Genomic DNA, 24,985 nt, shown 5'->3' with positions numbered 1-24,985 from the left:
AATTATATTATGCAAATTAAATAGGATCCATAAGGAATGTTCTGATGAAAGGTCATCGACCTGAAACATTAACTCTGTTTCTTTCTTCACAAATGCTGGTAGACATGTTGCGTATATTCAGCATTTTCTCTTTATTTCAGTCGGGAATGTGTTGTTTCTGTGTAATTCAATAACTGGATAGCGATATTGGAGGTTGCAAAGGATGCGGGGGAGAACAGACAAAATATGCAGACAAACATCATTTCTTGTTTTCTGAATCCTTTTCTACATCTATTTCTCTCTCTCATAAACATCTTTATGTTCTCATATTCCATTACTGGATTTCTTTGTGCATTTCTCACTACTTCTGTTGCTTGTCTTTTCTGTAATGGGTTTTCTTGTATTCTATTTCTTTAATTTTATTCTTATTTACTTCTTTCAACAGGGAAGAAGTAAAAGGAACAATAAAGCATACCGCAGGCTTTAACAGTCAGTGGTAACACGAGGGAGAGAGCTGAGAGAGGCCGAGACAAACAGTGCAGAAAGAGCCCAAGGGAAAGTGGTAAGAGATACTAAGGGAAGCAACAGAATCTGTGAACAAGGTGTAGAGGTGCTGAATGAAGCAGCACCTTTGTCAAGGAAGATAGCAACTAATGAAGCAAGTGGGAAATAGTGCAGAGGGGAAAGACAGGGAAATAGCAGACAGTTCTGCACCAAAGCAAAATAGTTGTAAAATCTTTTATCAAAACAGAAAATGCAGGAAATACACAACAGGTCAGTCAGCATTTGTTAAGGGGATTGGAAATGGTCATTGCCCGGCACTTGTGTGATGCAAATGTTATTTGCCACTTATCAGCCCAAGTCTGAATGTCATCCAGGTCTTGCATGCGGGCATAGACTGCTTCATTATCTGAGGAGTTGCGAATGGAACTGAACACTGCAATCATCAGCAAATATCCCCACTTCTGACCTTATGATGGCGGGAAGGTCATTGATGAAACAGCTGAAGATAGTTGGGCCTAGGACCCTGTCCTGAGGAACTCCTGCAGCAATGCCCTGTGGCTGAGATGATTGGCCTCTAACAATCACAACCATCTTTCTTTGTGCTAGGTATGACTCCAGCCAGTTTTAAGGCGTCACGCTCTTTTATACTTGCAGCATCTAGTCCTTGATGTATTGAGGTTGGCCGTTATAACATGGCTTTCCTTGTGAAACTGTCAGATACAATTAGTGAAATAACATCTGTTTGAAAGAGTACATGTCTCGGCCTTCTCTTTATGTGTTACTTGGTAATTGAGGAATGACCGAGTTACCTTCTCATTGAAAAACACTGTCACTGTGTGAAAAATGGAAAGGCAATTGAGTCATTGGGGTGATATGTAAGATTCCAAATAAGGACACTTTGCTAGTAAGATTGCTTGGCTTTTAATATATCAGGACTGTGTGGACAACAAAATCCTAGTGTATAGTCTGATGTCATGGTGTGGAGATGCCGGTGTTGGACTGGGGTGGACAAATGTAAGAAATCACACAACACCAGGTTATAGTCCAACAGCTTTATTTGAAATCACAAGCTTTCTGACGAAGGAGCAGCGCTCCGAAAGCTTGTGATTTCAAATAAAGCTGTTGGACTATAACCTGGTGTTGTGTGACTTCTTACATATAGTCTGATGAGCAGTGGAATATTGTTTCAATCTGAGGACCCTTCAAGTTAGTTAACCCGAGTACTGCAGCGGCATTTTCATATTAACCCAACAGAAGCTCTGTGCAAGCCGACTCTACTTCTCCATCTGAGAATAATGAAGAATGAAGTATTCAACTGATTTGAATGATTGTTGGCAGGAAGTAAGTGACTGAAAAAAGTCCTAAGAGGTGTTATTACATAATAATTTGATGCTCTGATATGCAGTTTTGTGGCTGGGGAATAGGACTCCTCAAAGCAACAAAAATAATTTGAGAAAATAAACATAGTTTAAAATTTTTATATCTGGCAATTGTCCATTTGGCAGAGTATCATTTGAGCAAAATATCCAATGTGCCTGTAGGGCAAAAAGCATGTTTTTATTGAATGTGAAATTTAAGCCAAAAAAAACCCTTAAAACACTTACAGGCACACATAGTGCAGTTCAATATTTTTTAGGATTCACATTTACCAATTACATAAAATTGCATAGAATCTATAGCACAGAAACAGGCCAACTGGTCTATGCCTATTCTTATACTCCACATGAGCCTCCTTTCACTCTTATTACCAAAGAGTTACTTAAACAGGAATACTTTACTGCAAGATTAATGTAAGAAGTCACACAACACCAGGTTATAGTCCAACAGCTTTATTTGAAATCACAAGCTTTCGGAGCGCTGTTCCTTCTTCAGGTGAAGTGGAGAAATGCATAAAGACACAGCTTATATAGTCAGAGAATCATGTCAGATGTTTACAGGTAACCTTTCCAACTGCCATTTATCGCACCTCGGCAGAGAGATAATCACAGCAGTCAAAGGTGTGAATGGTGTCCAAACAGGTCAGTCAGGGAAACATTACATCAAAGAACAATGAGGTGGGGTCACAAGGGGTCAAATATTGCAGATGCTGGGGTCTGTATGAAAAACAAAAAAAGACAAAAAACATTTTTTTTGGCTGGAAATCACTGCAGGTCCGGCCGCATCTGTGTAGAGAGAACAAGCCAATGTCGACTCGAGTCTGGATGACCCTGCATCAGGTGGGGTTACATGTAGCGTGACATGAACCCAAGATCTCGGTTGAGGCCGTCCTCATGAGTGCGGAACTTGGCTATCAGTTTCTGCTCGACGATTTTGCATTGTCGTGTGTCTCGAAGGCCACCTTGGAGACTTTCAGGAGAACAGCGACCACGACACCACACAACCCTGCCACAGCAACCTCTGCAAGACATGCCAGATCATCAACACAGATAGCATCATCACACGTGAGGACACCACCCACCAAGTACATGGTACATACTCATGTGACTCGGCCAACGTTGTCTACCTCATACGTTGCAGGAAAGGATGCATGGTACATCGGCGAGACCATGCAGACACTGCGACAACGGATGAACGGACACCGCGCAACAATCACCAGGCAGGAGTGTTCCCTCCCAGTCGGGGAACACTTCAGCAGTCAAGGACATTCAGCCTCCGATCTTTGGGTAAGCATTCTCCAAGGTGGCCTTCGAGACACACGACAATGCAAAATCGTCGAGCAGAAACTGATAGCCAAGTTCCGCACTCATGAGGACGGCCTCAACCGAGATCTTGGGTTCATGTCACGCTACATGTAACCCCACCTGATGCAGGGTCATCCAGACTCGAGTCGACATTGGCTTGTTCTCTCTACACAGATGCGGCCGGACCTGCTGTGATTTCCAGCCAAAAAAAATGTTTTTTGTCTGTTTTTTTGTTTTTCATACAGACCCCAGCATCTGCAATATTTGACCCCTTGTGACCCCACCTCATTGTTCTTTGATGTAATGTTTCCCTGACTGACCTGTTTGGACACCATTCACACCTTTGACTGCTGTGATTATCTCTCTGCCGAGGTGCGATAAATGGCAGTTGGAAAGGTTACCTGTAAACATCTGACATGATTCTCTGACTATATAAGCTGTGTCTTTATGCATTTCTCCACTTCACCTGAAGAAGGAGCAGCGCTCCGAAAGCTTGTGATTTCAAATAAAGCTGTTGGACTATAACCTGGTGTTGTGTGACTTCTTACATTTGTCCACCCCAGTCCAACTCCGGCATCTCCACACCATTACTGCAAGATGCTATAGAGGCAGACATTTGAAAGGGAATTGGAAAGGCATTTGGAAAGGACATAAAACAATATGGGGAAAGGGCTGGGAAATAGAATTACAGTAGATACCTTCAACAACAACAACAACAACAATTTGCATTTATATAAGATCTAGAGCAGCAGAGAAAAGGACTTCGGCCCAGGAGAAGTGGATTTCTGGACTAGGATCCACACAGCAGCAAAATAAAGCCGAGAAACCATCAGAAATACAGTCAGAAGCTCAGCAGGTACAGCAGCTAGAGGAGTGGCAGGATGAATAATGGGGATGTTGTCAGGGCCCATAACCTTTGCTGTGTCCAGTGCACTTAGCTGCTTCTTAATGTCATGTGGAGTGAACTGAATTGATTGGACACTGGCATCTATGATGGTGGGGAGCTCGGGAGGAGGCCGAGTAGGATTATCTAATTGGCACTTTAGGTTGAGGTTACGAGCCTTGTCTCCTGCATTCATGCTGGGCACCACCATGATTGTGGATGGGGATGTTAACGGAGACTCTTCTTCCTGTTAGCTGCCTGGTTGTCCACTATCATTTTACACTGGATGTGGTAGGGCTACAGAGCTTTGTTTAGTTGTTTTTTAGCTACCCCTGTGTAGTTGCTTCACTAGGTTATTAACTCATTCTAAGTTGTGCTCGGTGCTAGTCCTCGTACTCCCTTCTATGTTCCGCATTGAACCAGAGTTGGTCCCAGGCTTAATAGTAATCAAGGAGTGAGGGATGTGCTGGGCCATCAGGCTACAGATTGAGGTGGTATTTAATTCTGCTGATGGCACATAGCCCTCATGGATACCCAATTTTGGGCTGCTAGATCTGTCATTAGCCTGTTCCTATTTAAAATGGGTTCATTCCTCTGCTTAAACAGTGGACAGAGAAATGTCATGCAAGCATATTAAGTGTTAATCCACTGGTATTAATGACAGTAGGCTTGTAAATATCATCCACAGTCAAAATATCATCACCTCCTTATTTTTTTTTTTATTCGCTTATGGGATCTGGGCGTCGCTGGCAAGGCCAGCATTTATTGCCCATCCCTAGTTGCCCTTGAGAAGGTGGTGGTGAGCCGCCTTCTCAAACCGCTGCAGTCCGTGCGGTGAAGGTACTCCCACAGTGCTGTTAGGGAGGGAGTTCCAGGATTTTGATCCAGCGATGATGAAGGATCGCCGATATATTTCTAAGTCAGGATGGTGTGTGACTTGGAGGGGAATCTGGAGGTGATGATGTTCCTATGCGTCTGCTGCCCTTGTCCTTCTAGGTGGAAGAGGTCGCGGGTTTGGGAGGTGCTGTTGAAGAAGTCTTGGCGAGTTGCTGCAGTGCATCTTGTAGATGGTACACACTGTAGCCACGGTACGCCGGTGGTTGAGGGAGTGAATGTTTAAGGTGGTGGATGGGGTGCTTATCAAATGGGTTGCTTTGTCCTGGATGGTGTCGAGCTTCTTGAGTGTTGTTGCAGCTGCACTCATCCAGGCAAGTGGAGAGTATTCCATCACACTCCTTACTTGTGCCTTGTAGATGGTAGAAAGGCTTTGGGGAGTCAGGAGGTGAGACACTTGCCACAGAATAACTAGCCTCTGACCTGCTCTTGTTGCCACAGTATTTATGTGGCTGGTCCAGTTAAGTTCCTGGTCAATGGTGACCCCCAGGATGTTGATGGTGGGGGATTTGGCGATAGTAATGCTGTTGAATGTCAAGGGGAGGTGGTTAGACTCTCGCTTGTTGGAGATAGTTATTGCCTGGCACTTCTGTGGCGCGAATGTTACCTGCCACTTATCAGCCCAAGCCTAAACGTCGTCCAGGTCTTGTTGCATGCGGGCATGGACTGCTTCATTATCTGAGGAGTTGTGAATGGCGCTGAACACTGTGCAGTCATTAGCGAACATCCCTATTTCTGACCTTATGTTGGAGGGAAGGTCATTGATGAAGCAGTTGAAGATGGTTGGGCCTAGCACACTGCCCTGAGGAACTCCTGCAGCGATGTCCTGGGGCTGTGATGATTGACCTTCAATCACCACAACCATCTTCCTTTGTGCTAGGTATGACTCCAGCCAGTGGAGTGTTTTCTCCCTGATTCCCATTGACTTCAGTTTTACTAGGGCTCCTTGATGCCACACTCGGTCAAATGCTGCCTTGATGTCAAGGGCAGTCACTCTTACCTCATGTCTGGAATTCAGCTCCTTTGTCCATGTTTGGACGAAGGCTGTAATGAGGTCGGGAGCTGAGTGGCCTTGGAGGAACCCAAACTGGGCATCAGTGAGCAGGTTATTGGTGAGTAAGTGCTACTTGATAGCACTGTCGATGACACCTTTCATCACTTTGCTGATGATTGAGAGTAGACTGATGGGGCGGTAATTGGCTGGGTTGGATTTGTCCTGCTTTTTGTGGGCAGGACATACCTGGGCAGTTTTCCACATTGTCGGATAGATGCCAGTGTTGTAGCTGTACTGGAACAGCTTGGCTAGAGGCGCGGCTAGTTCTGGAGCACAAGTCTTCAGCATGATAGCCGGGATGTTGTCGGGGCCCATAGCCTTTACTGTATCCAGCACGCTCAGCCGTTTCTTGATATCACGTGGAGTGAATCGAATTGGCTGAAAATTGGCATCTGTGATGGTGTGGACCTCGGGAGTAGGCCGATATGGATCATCCACTTGGCACTTCTGGCTGAAGATGGTTGCAAACGCTTCAGCCTTGTCTTTTGCACTCACGTGCTGGGCTCCACCATCATTCAGAATGGGGATATTCATGGAGCCTCCTCCTCTCGTTAGTTGTTTAATGGTCCACCACCATTCACGACTGGATGTGGCAGAACTGCAGAGCCATTGATTGTGGGATCACTTAGCTCTGTCTATAGCATGCTGCTTCCACTTTTTAGCATGCATGTAGTCCTGTGTTGCAGCTTCCCCAGGTTGGCACCTCATTTTTAGGTACGCCTGGCGCTGCTCCCGGCATGCTCTTCTACACTCCTTATTGAACCAGTTTAATTTAATCAGTTCGGATACTGTCTGAAACCCTCGTTGTTCCTTTTTAGTTCAGCTGTTTTGAATGATTAAAATCTTCCCAACTTCCTTTGAGATCTGGCCAAGATGGTCAGGTGGAAAAGAAGTTGTCAACAGATGAAAGCTGGGAGACCGCCAAATGTCCTTGTTTGATATGACAATGTGGTGATGACTGGATTTCAAATAGATTTTTGTCAGAGGATGAATAATCTGATTGCACCTGAGCATTGAATGTACTTGAAGAGATGTCTCTATAATAAAATCTAATTAGTCATTGGACATGCAAATTGGAATTTCATTTAGAATATGCTTTCAATTTGATTACAGGATTTAATTAATTCAAAAAAACCAAAAATAAAAGTCCGTGCAATTATTCTTACTTGCAGGTGTGAAATGTCTGAAGATAATCAAGTTGCAAACAAGACCACTGTATCTAACAGTGATTATATCTGGAGATATGAGTATTACGACTATGAGCCAGTTTCTTTTGAAGGACTGAAAGCGCACAGATGTGAGTTATTATCATGGATGTATTTTAGCTCCCAATGTGACTTAAATATAAAAAGTTACAAGCTGCAAATAAATGGTAATAATTGGTATTCAGGCAAGAGACGTGACATAAACTGATTGAACCGCAGTCCACAGGGAAACATTTCCTCCATAAGAGTAAGTCCATTGTGATTAGAACTAATTCTCCCTCTCTTGTCATTTTAAAGATCTGTCTTATTCAGAGATATTAACATGAGCAGTATCAGGCTTGATTCAGTGCTCCTGCTGCAGAGCTTCACTCAATGGGAGTGTGTACTGGGAATTCAGCTGCAGAGCTCAACATCATTTTCCATTCAGTAAAAGCGAAACTCTGGGATGGGAGCATGAAACTGTAAAATTTGCCTGTTGAGACCAACCTGCTCCCAAAAGCGTTTGTCAAGCCCCTGTGCAACGTTAAGTGGATTTAACCAAATACTATGTACTGTATTTTAGCTAGGCTCAAATATATGGCTAGGGAAAATGAAGAGAGTGTCAAAAGCTGTAAATATTACTACTATAGATGAGATGCAGTTAGACAGCCAAGAAAGAATAGAAGCACCAGAGTTTGAGTATTGCATAGAGAACAGTTTGTATGTGTGATTACTGAAAAAAGCTGGAAAATAACTCACCAATGCCTCCATATATTATCTAACTCTGCTGTATTGAACAATCTCTCACAATGTAATTTAAAAAAATAATTCTTCCAGCAAAGCCAAGTCAGACATTTCTTTTTGGAATTATAATCAGTTTACATTGTTGGATTTTTGGAGACCAATGATCCCTTTTGGAGACCTTTCTGGTGAGAAGATCATCTAGTCTGCGTCAGAGCAATCCCTGCATTTGAAACTGATACCACATACAACTTAAGAGTCAGTTTGGCAGAGTGAGGCATGAAATACTTGGGTATCTTGAGTTTTACAGGAACTAGACTAGTGATTTGTTTGAATTGTAATACCGAAGGGGATTTTCTCATTAAAATAGTAATGGGTCTTACATTTAATTACTTTTCCTCAATATTCTTCTTCCAGTTGCCCATGAAATTTATTGAAAACAAATACTTTTTATGCATGCTTTCTATGGAATAGGTGTAAACCATGAATTAAGTCCTCCAACCAGAGTATAGAGCTTTGAGACTTCTTGATCCTACAGCATGGTAATTGGGGGTTGTAACCTTTTACTGACACTGATATTCTCATTTATTTGCAGCCTCTCTCCTTGATTTCATATTCAAATGTTCATTCTTCACCTTCTGTAGCTAACCTCAATATTACCACCAAGGTTCACAGTTTTACCTCGATCATGAAGGTGGCCAGCATGCTTAACTGTTAGGCTTTAAGAAAATGGTTTATTTTGCTTAATGTTTTGGAATAACATATCCATCACATTGGCCTGACTGTTAATGGGATGCTATGGGAGTCAGTCAGCAGCATTTTCAAATAAGAATCTGGCCCCGATTTTCGGCTTGTGTGGGAAATGGTCGGGTTTCCCCGAATGTGGGGTTTCTGACACACATAAAAAAGTGTCAGCCAGCTCCACGCAATTTTCCCTCAAGTGGCCAATTAATTCCCAGCATGTGGGAAGCCTTGCTAATTGTCCAATTCGAGTCAGAAATCCCCACAGTATAATGTCATCATTCGTGGTGCTTTCAAAGTGTCCAGCAAGCTTCTCCACCTCTGCAGGCTTCTCAGCCACTCTTGCACAATGGCAGAGGAGCCTGCACCAGCTGTGGCCAGTGCCAGACTCCGAGCTGCCTTCAAATTAGACGAGGCTTCACTGCAGGCATTATTGGATGGGGTTAGGGCCCACAGGGAGGTCCTCTTCCCTAGGTCAGGCAGGAAGAGGCCTCCCACTGAGACCAATGCTGCATGGATGCAGGTGTCAGCAGATGCCAACTCGCTGGGGGTCACCAGAAGAACCTTGGCATTACATCTCTAACTCTTTCCTTTACTCCCCCACAGTACCATCCAGAGCCCCCGTCCTCACTGTGGAGGAGGAAGAGGCTGTGCAGCCAGACTCCTCAGAGGAAGCTCCAACCTCTGAGGGCGCAGCGTCAGCAGAAGTAAGCGCACCCAGCACCAGCACAGACACTCATGCCTCGGGGGGACCTTCGGGACATAGAGTAGTGTTGTCACCTGGTGTTTCACAGCTCACAAGTGAGCCTCAGCAGATTCTGGAGACAGGGACAGCAGTGGAGAGTCCTCGTCGGAGGGCGCAGGACTCTGCCAGCTCAGCTCAGCTGCGCTGCATGTCGACCCTCTGCCTCTGGGTCCATCCGCAAGAGAAGAGGTGATGGATCTCCATGCACAGATGCAGGAGTCTCTGGCAGGTTTTGTCTCCAGGGTCGCTGCGAGTGTGGAGCGAATGGAGGAGTCCATAGCGACCATGAGCAGAGCCTTTGTGGAGGCATTGGCGCATGAACGCATCACCATGGAAAGGTTGGCAACCTCCATGGAGGAGATAACTCGCCAGGGTACGGAAAACATGGTGAGTGCTCATAAGAGAATGACATCTCTTGAGGAGCGTTGGCCATCTATTGAACAGAGAAACCAGATCTTCATGGAAGTCCTTCTGAGTAGGACTGCCAGTGCAGAAACGGGTCCCCATGGCCCCCTAAAGCGCAGCAAGGTGTTCTCAAGCCACCTCCAAGCGCTGGCCCCTTCTGGCCTGTGCAGCTTCAGGTGAGTGAGCAGCAGCCTGGTGCTCCTGTTGCTGATCCTGCTGTTCCTGGTTCTGCTGCTGCCGTCTCTGCTGCTGGAGATCCTCTAATGGCAAGAAGGGAAGGAAAAAAAGGCGTTCCATGCTTCTCGTAGATGCCTCCACTGAGGAAGCGCTGAGTGAGGGTGGCGAGAGGGGCTTCCCAGGAGATCGCATTGGAGAAGTGTGTGAGGCTCCAACCTTCCACAGCTCTGCCTAAGCCTTGAAGAAGTAGCCCCAAACCTGCAACAACAAGGTCCTTCAACATACAAGTGCTGTCCCTTTAAATCGCAGCTTCTCCGATTGACCTGCAGCTGCAAGCAAGCAAGCCAACTGTTTTCACGCCAGGTCTCATCAGCGGGGTTCCCCGCAGGCGTGTTTCACGTGGGGAAAGCCCCAAAATCGCAACGGCCCTGGAAAATCTACTTCAACAAGGTAATAATTGGTCATTAGTGTTCCGATGACCAGTCCCGCCAGCGGCGACCGGGACTGAAGTGGGTCGCGGAGAAACGGTGGTCCGAAAGTTGGACGGGGCGGGGAATCAGGCGGGGGGGGGGGGTGGGGGGGGGGTCGCGACCCGCTTTTTCGCCGGTTTTCGGCCCCTGGCCGCCTGAAAAGCTGCCCGACGGCTGGCAGAAAATCGACTCCTCTGAGTTTCTTACCTTCCATGACATTTGCTGAAAATTTTTCAATACAATCTGTTAAAATGGACCTTATGAGCCAGTATTATGGTTTCTAGGCAAAGGTCAAGGCTAAAGATTATGGGCTAGATTTTCAGTTGTTTGCGCCAGCAGTTAGCGCCTTAAGAGAAGTGATTTTCGGGTGCTATGCGTGTAGCGCCCGGGCGCAGCGCAGTTTGCGCCCCGGCCCAAATTAAGTTGCCCGTTAGCGCCGGAGCAAAGTTTAGCGGCCGCCCGGATGCGCGCGCAGAAACCACCACCGCCACCACGACGACGACGACGACGACGACGACGACGAACGCCTCTTGTAGCGCTCCACCACTCTCGTAGGGCGAAGCCACTGAATTTCCGGCAACGGGGCGCTACTTTGGGGGCGGGCACTAACTTCGGCCGGGCATTAAGGTTAGCGCCCCAAAACTGTCTATACTGAAAATCTAGCCCTTACTTTTAGTTACTTTCAGTTTAAACTATATCAATCGTACACAGAGAGGTTTCTGTTAAAAGGTCTCTTATTTGCAAGCAGGATTTAGATGTTCCACACATTGGGCCAGAAATTAGGTTCGGGGGCTTGCCGCGCGTGCAAGCCCCCGATGTGCACTTACCTGGCGCGCTGACATTTCAATCCTGGCCCGCAATGCATTTCCTGTCACTGGCCCGCTTCAGGTCCTGCTGCGCTGTGTGTGCGTGACCTAGCGGCATACTTAGTGCGATGAGCCGGCTGGGATCACGTGAGCACTGGGCAACCAATGGGAGGTTGCAAAAGTTCATTCATGAGTTTGATAGTAAGAACTGTCAAACTCATGAAAACTCCTGGCCCCAAAACACTACTTAATCTTGAAAGAAAATTTAAAAAAACATCGCACTACTTAAATAAACTATAAATAACTGTAAAAAACTATTTTAAACAATAATTGTAAATTTTGAAAAAAATTATATAAAAAATCGGGGCTAAAAATACACTTACCTTACTGTAAAGTCTTCAAAAAAAATGAACCTGTGGAAAAATGTTCTAATTTTACTTAATAGATCACTTACCTGTTAAAAGTAAGTACTTATGGCTGCTTTTTCCACGCATAAAAACCGGAGTCTTTTCCCCACGGGCAACTCTAATAAAAAAAGGGAAGTTCAGCGCGTACGCGCTACCTGAAACCTTGCACGCGTTCCGCCTCTTAACCCCTTGGGTCAGAGGAGAGGAAATGCCGGTTTTCCCCGCATGCGCTGTGCATGCTGAAAACCGGCAATTCCTCCGGGCCCACGCGTGAGTACCCCGTCCGTACTCACGCGTTGGGACAGGAATTACTGGCCCAAGTGTGACCTGGAGGAGAATATGCAAGTTATCGCATCAACCTCATTAAACACCAGCTGAGGCTCATGCATACCAAAATGTACATTGCACCATAAAGATTACACAGAATGAGTGTACACTGAGAGGGTTGCTATTAGAGATCTATGTGAAGCTACCTATGTATATATATTGTGGAAATAATGAAGTAAAAGTATTTTTCTTTCAAAACTGAATTTGTAGCAGAACTTCCTTCTACCCTGCTTTGGTGACTTGGTCATTTACTGAGTAATTTCACAAGTTCTCACTCTGACACAAAGCCTTGCTCTCTGGGAACATATAACAGGACTTTGGGCACACATTCCACCGCCTCCATAATTTTCTGCCTATTAAAATGAATGGATACAAAATTGTGCGGAGACTGTACCCAATTTCCTGATATGCCCTCCCGGTGGGCAAGCTTCATGCACAATTACAGCCATCATTCCTCCTCGGCCAACTGCAGATCTTTTTTGTGTGAGCCTTCAACCATGATGATCTACTCGTAAGCTTTCGTTGAATTGCTCCGAGCTGTCAGTTTGCCACAGACCTTCCTCGCAAAGAACCAGCGCTTCATGGCACGTGACGTCAAAAGAAATCTGGAAACCCAGCTTTTTTATCATTGATGCTACTGCAGGGAAAGGTATTTTTTCCACCAGTGTGGCAAGTGTAACAAAACAATCGTGGTACAGCACACTGGTGCTGCACAGCGCGGCAGGACTCAGTGTAACTCTGATTCATGTACAGTGAGCTTTCCAATCTCAGCAGTGCAAGAGGAGGACAGCCACTTACCCAGAGGCAAGGGCTGGGGGGTGGAAATTAGGAGAGAGTCAATCAGGGTCGCTATCCTACACTTTCCAGTCCAGCCAATCACAGAGCGGCATTGGCAGAGGTCCAGGCATATGTCTTCTGGCCATCCTCTCAACCAGGTTTGCAGTGTGGTGTGAACAGAAAGAAAAAAAATTAGGAATGTTTAAAAATCAGCTATTATTCTGCAAATTGCTGATAATAAAAGTCCAAGATGTAACAGCACAGGCAAAAGATAGTCAGACTAACTGAATGTCCAGCGTATTAGGGGAGATATTTTGCTGCCATTCACTTGCCTGCCATGGAAAATCGGGTGGCAAGTATCTTCTGACCGGGTATCACTGGAGGCTCAAGAGGGCCCGTGTGTCTGGCTTGTTAAATGACCCAAAAATATGTAAATTAGAGAGGGGTATTCCTGCCCCACATTTCATGCTGGTTTGCTCCTCTGGCGCTACATGATAAAACAGGTGCTCTTGGAAACGGACTTCCCAGTCTTCAGAAGTAAAGTTTTTAAAGCTGTAATGCTCCTCCTTATTGAATCATAGAATCATAGAATGGTTACAGGACAGAGGGAGGCCATTCGGCCCGTCGAGCCCGTGCCAGCTCTCTGCAAGAGCACGTCAGCTAGTCCCGCTCCCCCACCCTTTCCCCGTAGCCCTGCAATTTTTTTCCTTCAGGATTCAATTCCCTTTTGAAAGCCACGATTGAGTCTGCCTCCGTCACCCTCTCAGGCAGTGCATTCCAGATCCTAACCACTCGCTGCATAAAAAAGTTTTTCCTCATGTCACCTTTGGACCTTCTGCCAATCACCTTAAATCTGTGTCCTCTGGTTCTCGACCCTTCTGCCAATGGGAACAGTTTCTCTCTATCTACTCTGTCTAGATCCCTCATGATTTTGAACACCTCTATCAAATCTCCTCTCAACCTTCTCTGCTCTAAGGAGAACAACCCCAGTTTCTCCAGTCTATCCACGTAACTGAAGTCCTTCCTCCCTGGAACAATTCTTGTAAGTTTTTTCTGCACCCTCTCTAAGACCTTCACAGCCTCCCTAAAGTGCAGTGTCCAGAATTGGATACAATACTCCAGTTGAGGCCGAACCCTTCCGTGCTTTTGTACCCTACGCCTGTTTATGAAGCCCAGAATCCCATATGCTTTTTTAACCGCTTTCTCAAACTGCCCTGCCACGTTCCACGATTTGTGCACATATACCCCCAGGTCTCTCTGTTCATGCACCCACTTTATAATTCTACCCTTTAGTTTATATTGCCTCTGCTCTTTCTTCCTACCAAAATGTATCACTTCGCACTTTTCTGCATTAAATTTCATCTGCCATGTGTCTGCCCATTTCACCAGCCTGTCTATGTCTTCCTGAAGCCTATCACTCTCCTCCTCACTGTTCACTATACTTCCAAGTTTTGTGGCATCTGCAAATTTTGAAATTGTGCTCTGTACACCCACGTCCAAGTCATTAATATATATCAAGAAAAGCAGTGGTCCTAGTAATGACCCCGGGGAACACCACTGTATACCTTCCTCCAGTCTGAAAAACAACCATTCACCACTACTCTCTGTTTCCTATCACTTAACCAATTTCATATCCATGCTGCCACTGTCCCTTTTATTCCATGGGTTTCAACTTTGCTGGCAAGCCTATTATGTGGCACTTTATCAAACGCCTTTTGGAAGTCCATGTACACCACGTCAACTGCATTGCCCTCATCAACCCTCTCTGTTATCAAAAACTCAATCAAGTTAGTTAAACATGATTTACCTTTGACAAATCCATGCTGGCTTTCCTTAAGAAATCCACACTTGTCCAAGTGACTGTTAATTTTGTCCCTGATTATTGTTTCTAAAAGCTTCTCCACTACCGAGGTTAAACTGACAGGTCTGTAGTTGCTGGGTTTATCCTTACACCCTTTTTTGAACAAGGGTGTAACATTTGCAATTCTCCAGTCCTCTGGCACTACCCCCGTATCTAAGGCGGATTGGAAGATTGTGGCCTGTACCTCTGCAATTTCCTCCCTCAGCATCCTAGGATGCATCCCCTATCCGGTCAGGTGACTTATCAACTTTAAGTACAACCAGCCTTTCTAGTACCTCTTTATCAATTTTTATCCCATCCAGTATCTCAACTACCTCCTCTTTCACTGTGACTTTGGCAGCATCTTCTTCCTTGGTAAAGACAGATGCTAAGTACTCATTTAGTTCCTTAGCCATGCCCTCTGCCTCCATGCGTAGGTCTCCTTTTTGGTCCCTAATCGGCCCCACCCCTCCTCTTACTACCCGTTTATTATTTATATGCCTATAGAAGACTTTTGGATTCCCTTTTATGTTAGCTGCCAGTCTATTCTCATAGGGGGGAAAAATTCGTGACGTCAGTTGAGTGCGCAACGCCCCGGTAGCGCCCTGGACCAGATATTGAGTGGCGCCCCCTGCCTTACCGCCTGCCGCTAGCAACAACAGGTTGAGGGGAGCGTTTTGCAGTCAGGAAGGGACTGGGGGAGCGCTATTTAAAGGCGACCGCTTCCTGGCTTTTTTTGTTGGTGACATTTTTGCATCACGCATTCTGAAAGAGAGAGAGCGACTTCTGGAGAGATTCAATACTGTGTGAAGGAGTTTTGCATACTGAGCAGCACTTTGCAGGTTCATTTTGATTTCCCCTTCCTTGCATCGATTTAGAAGAGACTGTGGGGGCTGCACTCCGAGCTCTTTCCCTGGGCCTCTCCATTGTTCTTTCCAGCAGATTTGATGTACAAGTCTCTCCAGGCCGAGATTCAAGGCTGCAATGAGCAGGATGTGGATGGAGAGCAAGATCAACCCTCCCCTTTAAGATAAAAACAGAAAATGCTGGAGAAACTCAGCAGGTCAAGCAGCATCTGTGAAGAGAGAAACAGAGTTAACGTTTCAGGTCGATGACCATTCGTCAGAACTCCCCTTTAAGAATTGGCCGGTGCCAGTGTGTCTGTGTTCCATTGCTGACTGACATCACATGAGCTTCGCCAGTGCTGTGAGGTAGCGCCTCGCTCCTTGGCCTTTGCGCCTTAAGACAGATGTGAAGCGCCTGATTTAGCGCTCCAATCACCTCCAGGGGCGATAAAAGCCAAGTTTGCTGTCGGAGGCGATAATTAGCACCAGGCGCTAAACTTAGCGCACGGCCGCTAATAGCGCCCCAAACGGGGCGATACTGAATTTTTCCCCCATACTCTCTCTTTACCCCTCTTATTTCCTTTTTAATTTCCCCTCTGAACTTTCTATATTCAGCCTGGTTCTCATTTGTATTCACAACCTGACATCTGTCATACGCCGCCTTTTGCTGCTTCATCTTACTCACTATCTCTTTTGTCATCCAGGGAGCTCTGGCTTTCGTTGCCCTATCTTTCCCCCTCATGGGAATGTACCTCAACTGTACCCGAACCATCTCCTCGTTAAAGGTGGCCCATTGTTCGATTATAGTTCTTGCACCTCTCTGTAATTTCCCTGCAAATTTGCTCCTCTATAACCTTCTCACTAGTTGGTGGCCTATAGAATACTCCTAGTCATGTAATGGCACCTAGTGAACACCCTTCTGACTCACTGGGGTTGATTTTCAGTTTGCCGTGAGGCGGGCTTTTAGGCATGCGGGGGGCAAAAATCCCGAATTCGGGGGTCTCAACACCATCCCGCCCAAAACCCGCCTCCACGTAAGTTTCAAAGGAGGCTGGTACCCGCCCCGCACTGGGACCCGCCGACCCGAGGCGGGAGGGGATTAGTGCCAATTAACTGCCTGTTAACAGGTAGTTAACAGGCAGTTTTTAGCCTAATCCCTATTTTGAAGGGTGTCGTGTGGGATTCCCGATGGCTCCAAACCACGCCAGGTTAGAGGAGGCGGGCCATCGGGTTGAAGGACTTGGAGGGGTCGAGATGTCGGTGTTCAGGTGAGTGATGGGTGCATGAGTGCAAAGGTAAGTGTGTTTGGTGTGTCTAAAGTGTGTAAAGAAGTTTAAATTACCTGTACTTACCTTTACAGCCTTCCTTCCTCTAGGCTTCGGGAGTCCATCATTCAGCCGGTACAGAAAGCAGAACGGCCATGAGCTGTCAAAAGTGACAGCCTTCAGCTTTCAGTGCCGGCGAGATTTCTAACTGAGTCTGCGTAGAAGAACTCAGGTTAGAAGTAAGACTGTCAGTGTTTGACAGCTTCAAACAGCTGTGAAACACTGATATTTCATCTGTCAACACGTCTTGACAGATGAAATTTCAGTCTGTGACGTCACCTGTTGCCAGGTGGCCCTTAATTGGCCTGCTGAGCCCGCCCAGCGGGCTCAACAAGGTCAATCAAGGGAAAATCGCATGGATTGGCCGCATCTCGATGGAGGTGGGACTAAAACCCGAAAGTTGTAATCCCGCCTCCTTCCCGACTTCTGAATGAAAATCCAGCCCACTATTTGGGCTGGTGCCGGGCCAGATAAGATGTTATGCTGTGTTAATGAGGGTGGGGCAAAAGTTATGGATCTTCCTGAGCCTGGCTATTCCCCTCAGCAGCTGGCTTTTTCCTCCCAGAAGTCCCAATGGATTTCAAAAACACAAAAGCTTCTTTAGCTGTCCAAATGCTTGCCTGACTCTTGAAGCATTGGCGGTTGCGCCCATGGCCTTTACTATACTTCGACAGTCCACAATACTGAAACAGCCTGTGTCCAGCTTTACCAACCTGATCTTTGCACCTCACCTCCTACTTCCCCACCTCCTTCAGCCTCTTCCTGTTTCCCTGCAAAGCTTCCTCCTCGTGCGCAAACTGTTCAGGATTGGTTTGTCCTCCAGTTGCAGTTCTTTAGTGCTGGTTATGCGCTACCTTTTACTTTGTAAAGAAAGAGGCATCTGATTGCCATTTACACTTCTTGTCACTCGGGTGTCTGCATCCATCCCATGATGATGCGTGCAGGTGCTGGCTCCTTTAAACACTTCCCTCTCCCGAGTAATACTAGCAAGCGGTTTAAACGCATCCCTCCCACCTTACGTAATTAATTAGGCTCTTCGCCAAAACTTGAGTGGTAGAACCACTGCTGGGTAGATAGGTAGAGATCCGGGTCTACTGATAACCCGCCAATGGAAGAAGAGTTCAGCCCCGCGTGCCTAGACTGATTGGAGGTAGCTTTACACTCTAACCTCAATTCCCTCCACAGGGTTTCTGGAATAATTGCTATCTGCTGGATGCTCTATAATTTGGGACTGAAAAAGCACGCATCTTCTTGACCAGGATGGCAGACTTGGAGGGTGAAAATACCAATGAAGAATTAGCAGCAGTACCAGTAACACAGTGCGGGGGAACTGGTGCTCCTCCCAAAGAGTGCCACAGCAACACCATTTCTTAAAGGGAAAATCACATTTGCTAAGTAACCAAATCCAAGTAACCAAATAAATATTTAGTATGCAGGGATTCATTTCCTTTATGATGCAGTGCGTGAATGTTGGCAGCTTGAATTAGCGTGGTGCTGCCACTTGATGCTTGTGCTTTGTTTCAAATGTGTGACACCGAACCTGCCACTCCTAAGTGATTTGTTGGCCAGTGGCAGAGTTTCGCTGACAGCCTGCTAGAATTCTGGTGGCGCTAGCCCGCTGTGGGCTGGGTATTGCAAAGGCCCACATGTCAATCAGTCACATCTCAGACAGTGGTGGTTTATAGTTTCTAAAGTCTCTGTGGTGTAGCGGGGACTGTTTGTAAACCAGGGCCCTTAAATATACCATTTAACTGTAGTGTAATTGGTGGGATTGATTTGATTTAATTTAATTGCAATTAATTAAGGGGTAAGTCATGGCAGGACAGCCCGGTGCCGTGGTATGCTCCTCCTGCGCTATGTGGGAACTCGGACACTTCCTGTGTCCCTGACAACCATGTGTGCAGGAAGTGTGTCCAGTTGCAGCTACTGGCAGACCGCATTGCGGTGCTGGAGCAGCAATTGGATACATACTGGACCATTCGCGATGCTGAGGACGTCGTGAATAGCACATTTAATCAGTTGGTCACACCGCAGGTAAAGGTGGCACAGGCAGAAAGGGAACGGGTGACCAACAGGCAGAGTAGTAGGAGCAGGCAGGTAGTGCAGGGATACTGATGGGGGTGATGGCTCACCAGGGGAAGGCAGCAGCAGCCAACTTCCTGGCACCAGGGGTGGCTGTGCTGCACAGGACAGGAGGAAAAAGAGGGCAAGAGCTATAGTAATAGAGGATTCTATTGTAAGGGGAATAGATAGGCATTTCTGCAGCTGGAAACGAGACGCCAGGATGGTGTGTTGCCTCCCTGGTGCAAGGGTCAAGGATGTCTCAGAGCGGCTGCAGAACATCTTGGAAGGGGAGGGTGAACAGCCAGTTGTCATGGTGCATATAGGTACCAACGATATAGGTAAAAAATGGGATGAGGTCCTAAAAGCTGAATATAGGGAGTTAGGAGGTAAATTAAAAAGTAGGACCTCAAAGGTAGTAATCTCAGGATTGCTACCAGTGCCACGTGCTAGTCAGAGTAGAAATAGAAGAAAATTTCAGATGAATACGTGGCTAGAGGAATGGTGCCAGGGGGAGGGATTCAAATTCCTGGGACATTGGAACCGGTTCTGGGGGAGGTGGGACCAGTTCAAACCGGACGGTTTGCACCTGGGCAGGGCCGGGACCGATGTCCTAGGGGGAGTGTTTGCTAGTGCTCTGGGGGAGGGTTTAAACTAAAATGGCAGGGGGTTGGGAACCTGAGCAGGGGGACAGAGGAAAGGGAAACAAGGATAAAAGCAAAAGATAGGAAGGAGAAAAACAAAAGTGGCAGTCAGAGAAATCAACGGTTTAAATCAAACATGGCCACAGTAAATAATAATTCTAATAGATCTAAGAGTGTTAAAAAAACAAGCCTGAAGGCTGTGTGTCTTAATGCGAGGAGCATTCGTAAAAAGGTGGATGAATTAGCTGCGCAAATAGAGGTAAACGAATATGATTTGATTGGGATTATGGAAACATAGCTCCAGGGTGGCGAAGGCTGGGAACTCAACATCCAGGGGTATTCAATATTCAGGAAAGATAGGCAAAAAGGAAAGGGAGGTGGTGTAGCATTACTGGTTAAAGAAGGGATTAACACAATTGTAAGGAAGGATATTAGCTCTGATGATGTGGAATCTGTATGGGTAGAACAGAGAAATACCAAGGGGCAGAAAATGTTAGTGGGAGTGGTATATAGACCTCCAAACAGTAATGCGGAGGTTGGGGATGGCATTAAAAGGGAAATTAGAGAAGCGTGCAAAAAGGGCACAGCAGTCATCATGGGTGACTTTAATCTACATATAGATTGGGCTAACCAAATTAGTAACAATACTGTGGAGGAGGACTTCCTGGAGTGTTTACGGGATGGTTTCCTGGACCAATATGTCGAGGAACCAACCAGAGATTAGGCCATCTTAGACTGGGTATTATGTAACGAAAAAGGATTAATTAGCAATCTTGTTGTACGAGGCCGCCTGGGTCGGAGCGATCATAATATGATCGAATTCTTCATTAAAATGGAGAATGAAGTAGTTGACTCAGAGACTAGGGTCCTGAATTTAAATAAAGGAAACTACGATGGTCTGAGGCACGAATTGGGTAGGATTGATTGGGGAATGTCACTCAAAGGGTTGATGGTGGATAGGCAATGGCAAATATTCAAAGACCGCATGGATGAACTGCAGAATTTGTTCATCCCAGTTTGGCATAAAAATAAAACAAAAAAGGTGACTCAACCGTGGCTAACGAGGGAAATTAGGGATAGCATAAGCTCCAAGGAGAGGACATATAAATTGGCCAAAAAAAGCAGAAATCCAGAGGATTGGGAGCAGTTTAGGATTCAACAAAGGAGGACAAAGGGATTAATTAAGAAAGGGAAAATAGAATATGAGAGTAAGCTTTCAGGGAACATAAAAACTGACTGTAAAAGCTTTTATAGATATGTCAAGAGAAAAAGATTGGTGAAGTCAAGCGTAGGTCCCTTGCAGTCAGAATCAGGGGAATTTATAATGGGGAACAAAGAAATGGCAGACCAATTAAATACATATTTTGGTTCTGTCTTCACAAAGGAGGACACAAATAACCTCCCGGAAATGTCGGGGAACATAGGGTCTGATGAAAGGGAGGAACTGAAAGAAATCAGTATTTGTAGGGAAATGGTGTTAGGGAAATTGATGGGACTGAAGGCCGATAAATCCCCAGGGCCTGATAATCTACATCCTAGGGTACTTAAGGAAGTGGCCCTAGAAATAGTAGATGCATTGCTGATCATCTTCCAACATTCGATATACTCTGGAACAGTACCCATGGATTGGAGGGTAGCTAATGTTACCCCACTATTCAAAAAAGGTGGTGGAGAGAAAATGGGGAATTACAGACCGGTAAGCCTGACATCGGTAGTGGGGAAAATGCTAGAGCCCATTATAAAAGATGTAATAGCAGAGCACTTGGAAAACAGTGACAGGATCAGACAAAGTCAACATGGATTTACAAAAGGTAAATCGTGCTTGACTAATCTACTGGAATTTTTGGAGGATGTTACTGGTAAAATAGATAAGGGAGAACCAGTGTATGTGGTGTATTTGGACTTTCAGAAGGCTTTCGATAAGGTCCCACATAAGAGATTAGCGTGTAAAGTTAAGGCACATGGGACTGGGGGCAAGGTATTGACTTCGATAGAGAACTGGTTGGCGGACAGAAAGCAAAGAGTTGGAATAAACGGGTCTTTTTCTGAGTGGCAGGCAGTGACTAGTGGGGTACCGCAGGGATCGGTCCTTGGACCCCAGCTATTCACAATATATATTAATGATCTAGACGAGGGAACTAGTTGTAATATCTCCAAGTTTGCAGACGACACAAAGATGGGTGGGCGTGTGTGTTGTGAGGAGGATGCCGAGAAACTCCAGTATGATTTGGACAGGTTGGGTGATTGGGCAGAAGCATGGCAGATGCAATATAACGTGGATAAATGTGAGGTTATCCACTTTGGTGTCAAAAACAGGAAGGCAGATTATTACCTGAATGGCAATAGATTGGGAGAAGGGGAAGTGCAACGAGACCTGGGTGTCCTTGTGCACCAATCGCTGAAGGTAAGCATGCAGGTGCAGCAGGCGGTTAAGAAGGCAAATGGTATGTTGGCCTTCATAGCGAGAGGGTTTGAGCACAGGAACAAGGATGTCTTGCTGCAGTTGTACAGGGCCTTGGTGAGACCACACCTTCAGTATTGTGTGCAGTTTTGGTCGCCTTATCTGAGGAAGGATATTCTTGCCATGGAAGGAGTTCAGCGAAGATTCACCAGGCTGATACCTGGGATGGCAGGAATGATGTATGAGGAGAGATTGGGTCGATTGGGCTTGTACTCGCTGGAGTTTAGAAGAATGAGAGGGGATCTCATTGAAACTTATAAAATTCTGGCAGGACTGGACAGACTAGATGCAGGGAAGATGCTCCCGATGGTCGGGGAATCCAGAACCAGAGGTCACAGTCTAAGGATAAGGGGTAGGCCTTTTAGGACAGAAATGAGGAATTTCTTCACCCAGAGAGTGGTGAACCTGTGGAATTCTCTACCACAGAAGGCAGTGGAGGCCAATTCATTAAATATATTGGCCCAGTAATTCGGGTCCAAATGCGTGAGTACGGTCTGGGTACTCACGCATCTGGCCGGGTGAAATGCCGGCGCTCAGGAAACACCGTGCATGTGGAGAACGCCGGCATTTCCGGTCCTCTGAACGAAGGGGTTCAGAGGCACAGCGCGTGCGACTGCACAGGCAGCGCGTGCGCAGTGAACTTCGTCGATTTCATTCATGGATTCAGTGAGGGTAAGTCCTTACAAGTTACACTTGAAAAAAGCATGTGTAAAGTTGCTCCAAGGCTGCGGAGGAAGATATATTTTATCGTGGAGCTTCTGAAAGGCAATATTTTTGTTTGGGAAAGTTAGGAAAGTTATTTTAAGAAATGCTGAGGTTTTAAAGTTTAAATTTTTTTTTTTTAAACAGGTTTTCAGTACGGTAGGTAGAAGGAGCAATTGTGGCTGTGTGAATTGAATGTGAGAATGAGTGTTCTAAAATGAGTAATCTAACATTTCCAACACTTTTAAGAAATAAACTTTTCATCAGTAATAAGTAATTATGTATGTATGTCCGCATATATTCCTTTACGTATATGTATGTATGTTTTATATTCCTTTACTTATGTGTATGAATGTATGTTTTTAATTATGATTTTCCAATAAGTTACTTTCTCTGAAAGTCATAATTAAATACATACATTCACACACATAAGTAAAGGAATATATACATACACGCAAAGGAATATATACAGACATACATACATAATTACTTAAAAGAATATATTACTGATGAAAAGTTTCTTTCTTAAAAATGTTGGAGTCATTTTCACATTTAATAAACACAGCAAATTCAATTCACATAGCCACAATTGATCCTTCTACCTACAGTACTGAAAACCCGTTTTGAAAAACAAAAATAAACTTTAAAACTTACCTCAGCATTTCTTAAAATACCTTTCCTCCCTTTCCCAAACAACCGCAGCCTCTGGAGCAACTGTACTCATGCTTTTTTCATGTGTAAGTTGTAAGGACTTGACCTCACTGAAAGCATGAATGAAAGCTGCGAATTTTACTGCGCACGCGCTGCCTGTACAGTCGCACGCGTTCTGCCTCTGAACCCCTTCGTTCAGAGGACAGGAAATGCTGGTTTTCCCCGCATGCGCTGTGCATGCTGAAAACCGGCATTTCCTCCGGACAGACGCGTAAGTACCCCGACCGTACTCGCACGTTTGGAAGGGAATTACTGGGCCAACATTTTACATGTCAATAAAATGAAAAATTTAACAATTGCACGATTTGCCCCCTCGCATCTGCGACTGAGGGTCCAAGGAGGTGCATTGCGCAACAGGTCATCGTCGTACGTATCCTCACACTGTTCCCTTTCGGGAACTGTATGAAGTGGTGGAAGGATTTCTGGCCACGTTAACACTCCTTCCGTGACCATAACCATCTTCATACCAGCCATTAGGGTGGTTAGTCCTATGGCGTGAGGGTTTTACGGGCTCCCACAACCCATCTGAGGGGGGGGGGGCCACCCACACCCGCGGACGCAAGTATCCCGCTGGATGTCCACCCAGAATTTATAGTTGGAGCTCCGACTCCACTTGCCGGGACTGTCTGGAGCGGGGTTCGAAACCCTACTCCTTCTGGCCCAGCGGCGGGGATGCTTACCGCTACGCAAAAGGCCCACTCCGCGCAAAAGGTGACACCCATACGTTTCCTGCGCCTTTTCCCTCCCCGTGACTGGAGCCCTATGCTGCCACTTGAAAGACCAAGCTATCATCTGTCCTTTTTGCGGCGCCTTTGACTTCTCATTACCAATGATGAGCAGGCGCTGCGCCTCCACCTCGTTGAGGAGATTGCTGAGGTCATCATCAGTTCAATTGAGAGTTCTTTTAATGCCGTGAATTGTGCTCATTCCAGCCATTTCACGTTGCTAATCGGATTGGGCCTTTGGCGTAGCGGTAGGATCCCCGCCGCTGGGCCAGACGGGGTAGGGTTTCGAACCCCGCTCCAGACAGTCCCAGCAAGTGGAGTCGGAGCTCCGGCTCTAAATTCTGGGTTGACATCCAGTGGGATATTTGCGTCCGTGGGTGTGGGTGGCCCCCCCTCCTTGTATAGCTTGTGGGAGCCCGTAAAACCCTCCCGCCATAGGACTAACCACCCTAATGGCTGGTTCAAAGATGGTTACGGTCACGGAATGAGTGTTAATCACGGCCATAAATCCTTCCACCACTTCATACAGTTCCCCAAAGGGAACAGTGTGAAGACACGTATGACGACGACATTGGTAAATAAATAAATGGAATAAAAAAAATTATTTTAGGGCTTTTAAAAGTCTTTAAATTGCTTTAATTCTGTTTAAAACTACTTCAGATTCTTCAAAATAATGTAAACGTTTTTAAAAGTTTATAAAAGTTACCAAAAGCTTCATAAAAATACCAAAAACCTATTTAAAATGCTGCTTTGCATGTAAAAATGCTTAGCAGCTTGTGAGAAACATTGGGGGCGTGTCCTATTAAACTGAGACCTCAAGGGGCGTGTCTCACTTGCACAGCGCGCTACAGGCTTCGCGCTGGCTGCACTCCTGGGCGGCGTGACGTCAGACGCTG

General features: G+C 45.9%; 1 protein-coding gene across 2 annotated transcripts in view; it reads left to right on the top strand.

Moving 5' to 3' along the window:
* The first annotated feature begins 430 nt into the window (after positions 1-430).
* Positions 431-24,985, top strand: part of mrap2a (melanocortin 2 receptor accessory protein 2a) — a 36,284-nt gene continuing 11,729 nt past the window's right edge. For both annotated transcript variants that reach the window (XM_085997705.1, XM_085997704.1), the window contains exons 1-2: positions 431-541; positions 7,168-7,292. In XM_085997705.1, coding sequence (XP_085853831.1) covers positions 7,175-7,292 — 118 coding nt within the window. In that variant the 5' untranslated portion in view covers positions 431-541; positions 7,168-7,174. The remainder of the gene's footprint in view (positions 542-7,167; positions 7,293-24,985) is intronic.

The sequence above is a fragment of the Somniosus microcephalus genome, chromosome 9, assembly GCF_052327205.1.
Source record: "Somniosus microcephalus isolate GS21.2 chromosome 9, FLI_Smic_1.0, whole genome shotgun sequence".
NCBI classification, from domain to species: Eukaryota; Metazoa; Chordata; class Chondrichthyes; order Squaliformes; family Somniosidae; genus Somniosus; species Somniosus microcephalus.
This window is presented reverse-complemented; position numbering and strand designations above follow the sequence as displayed.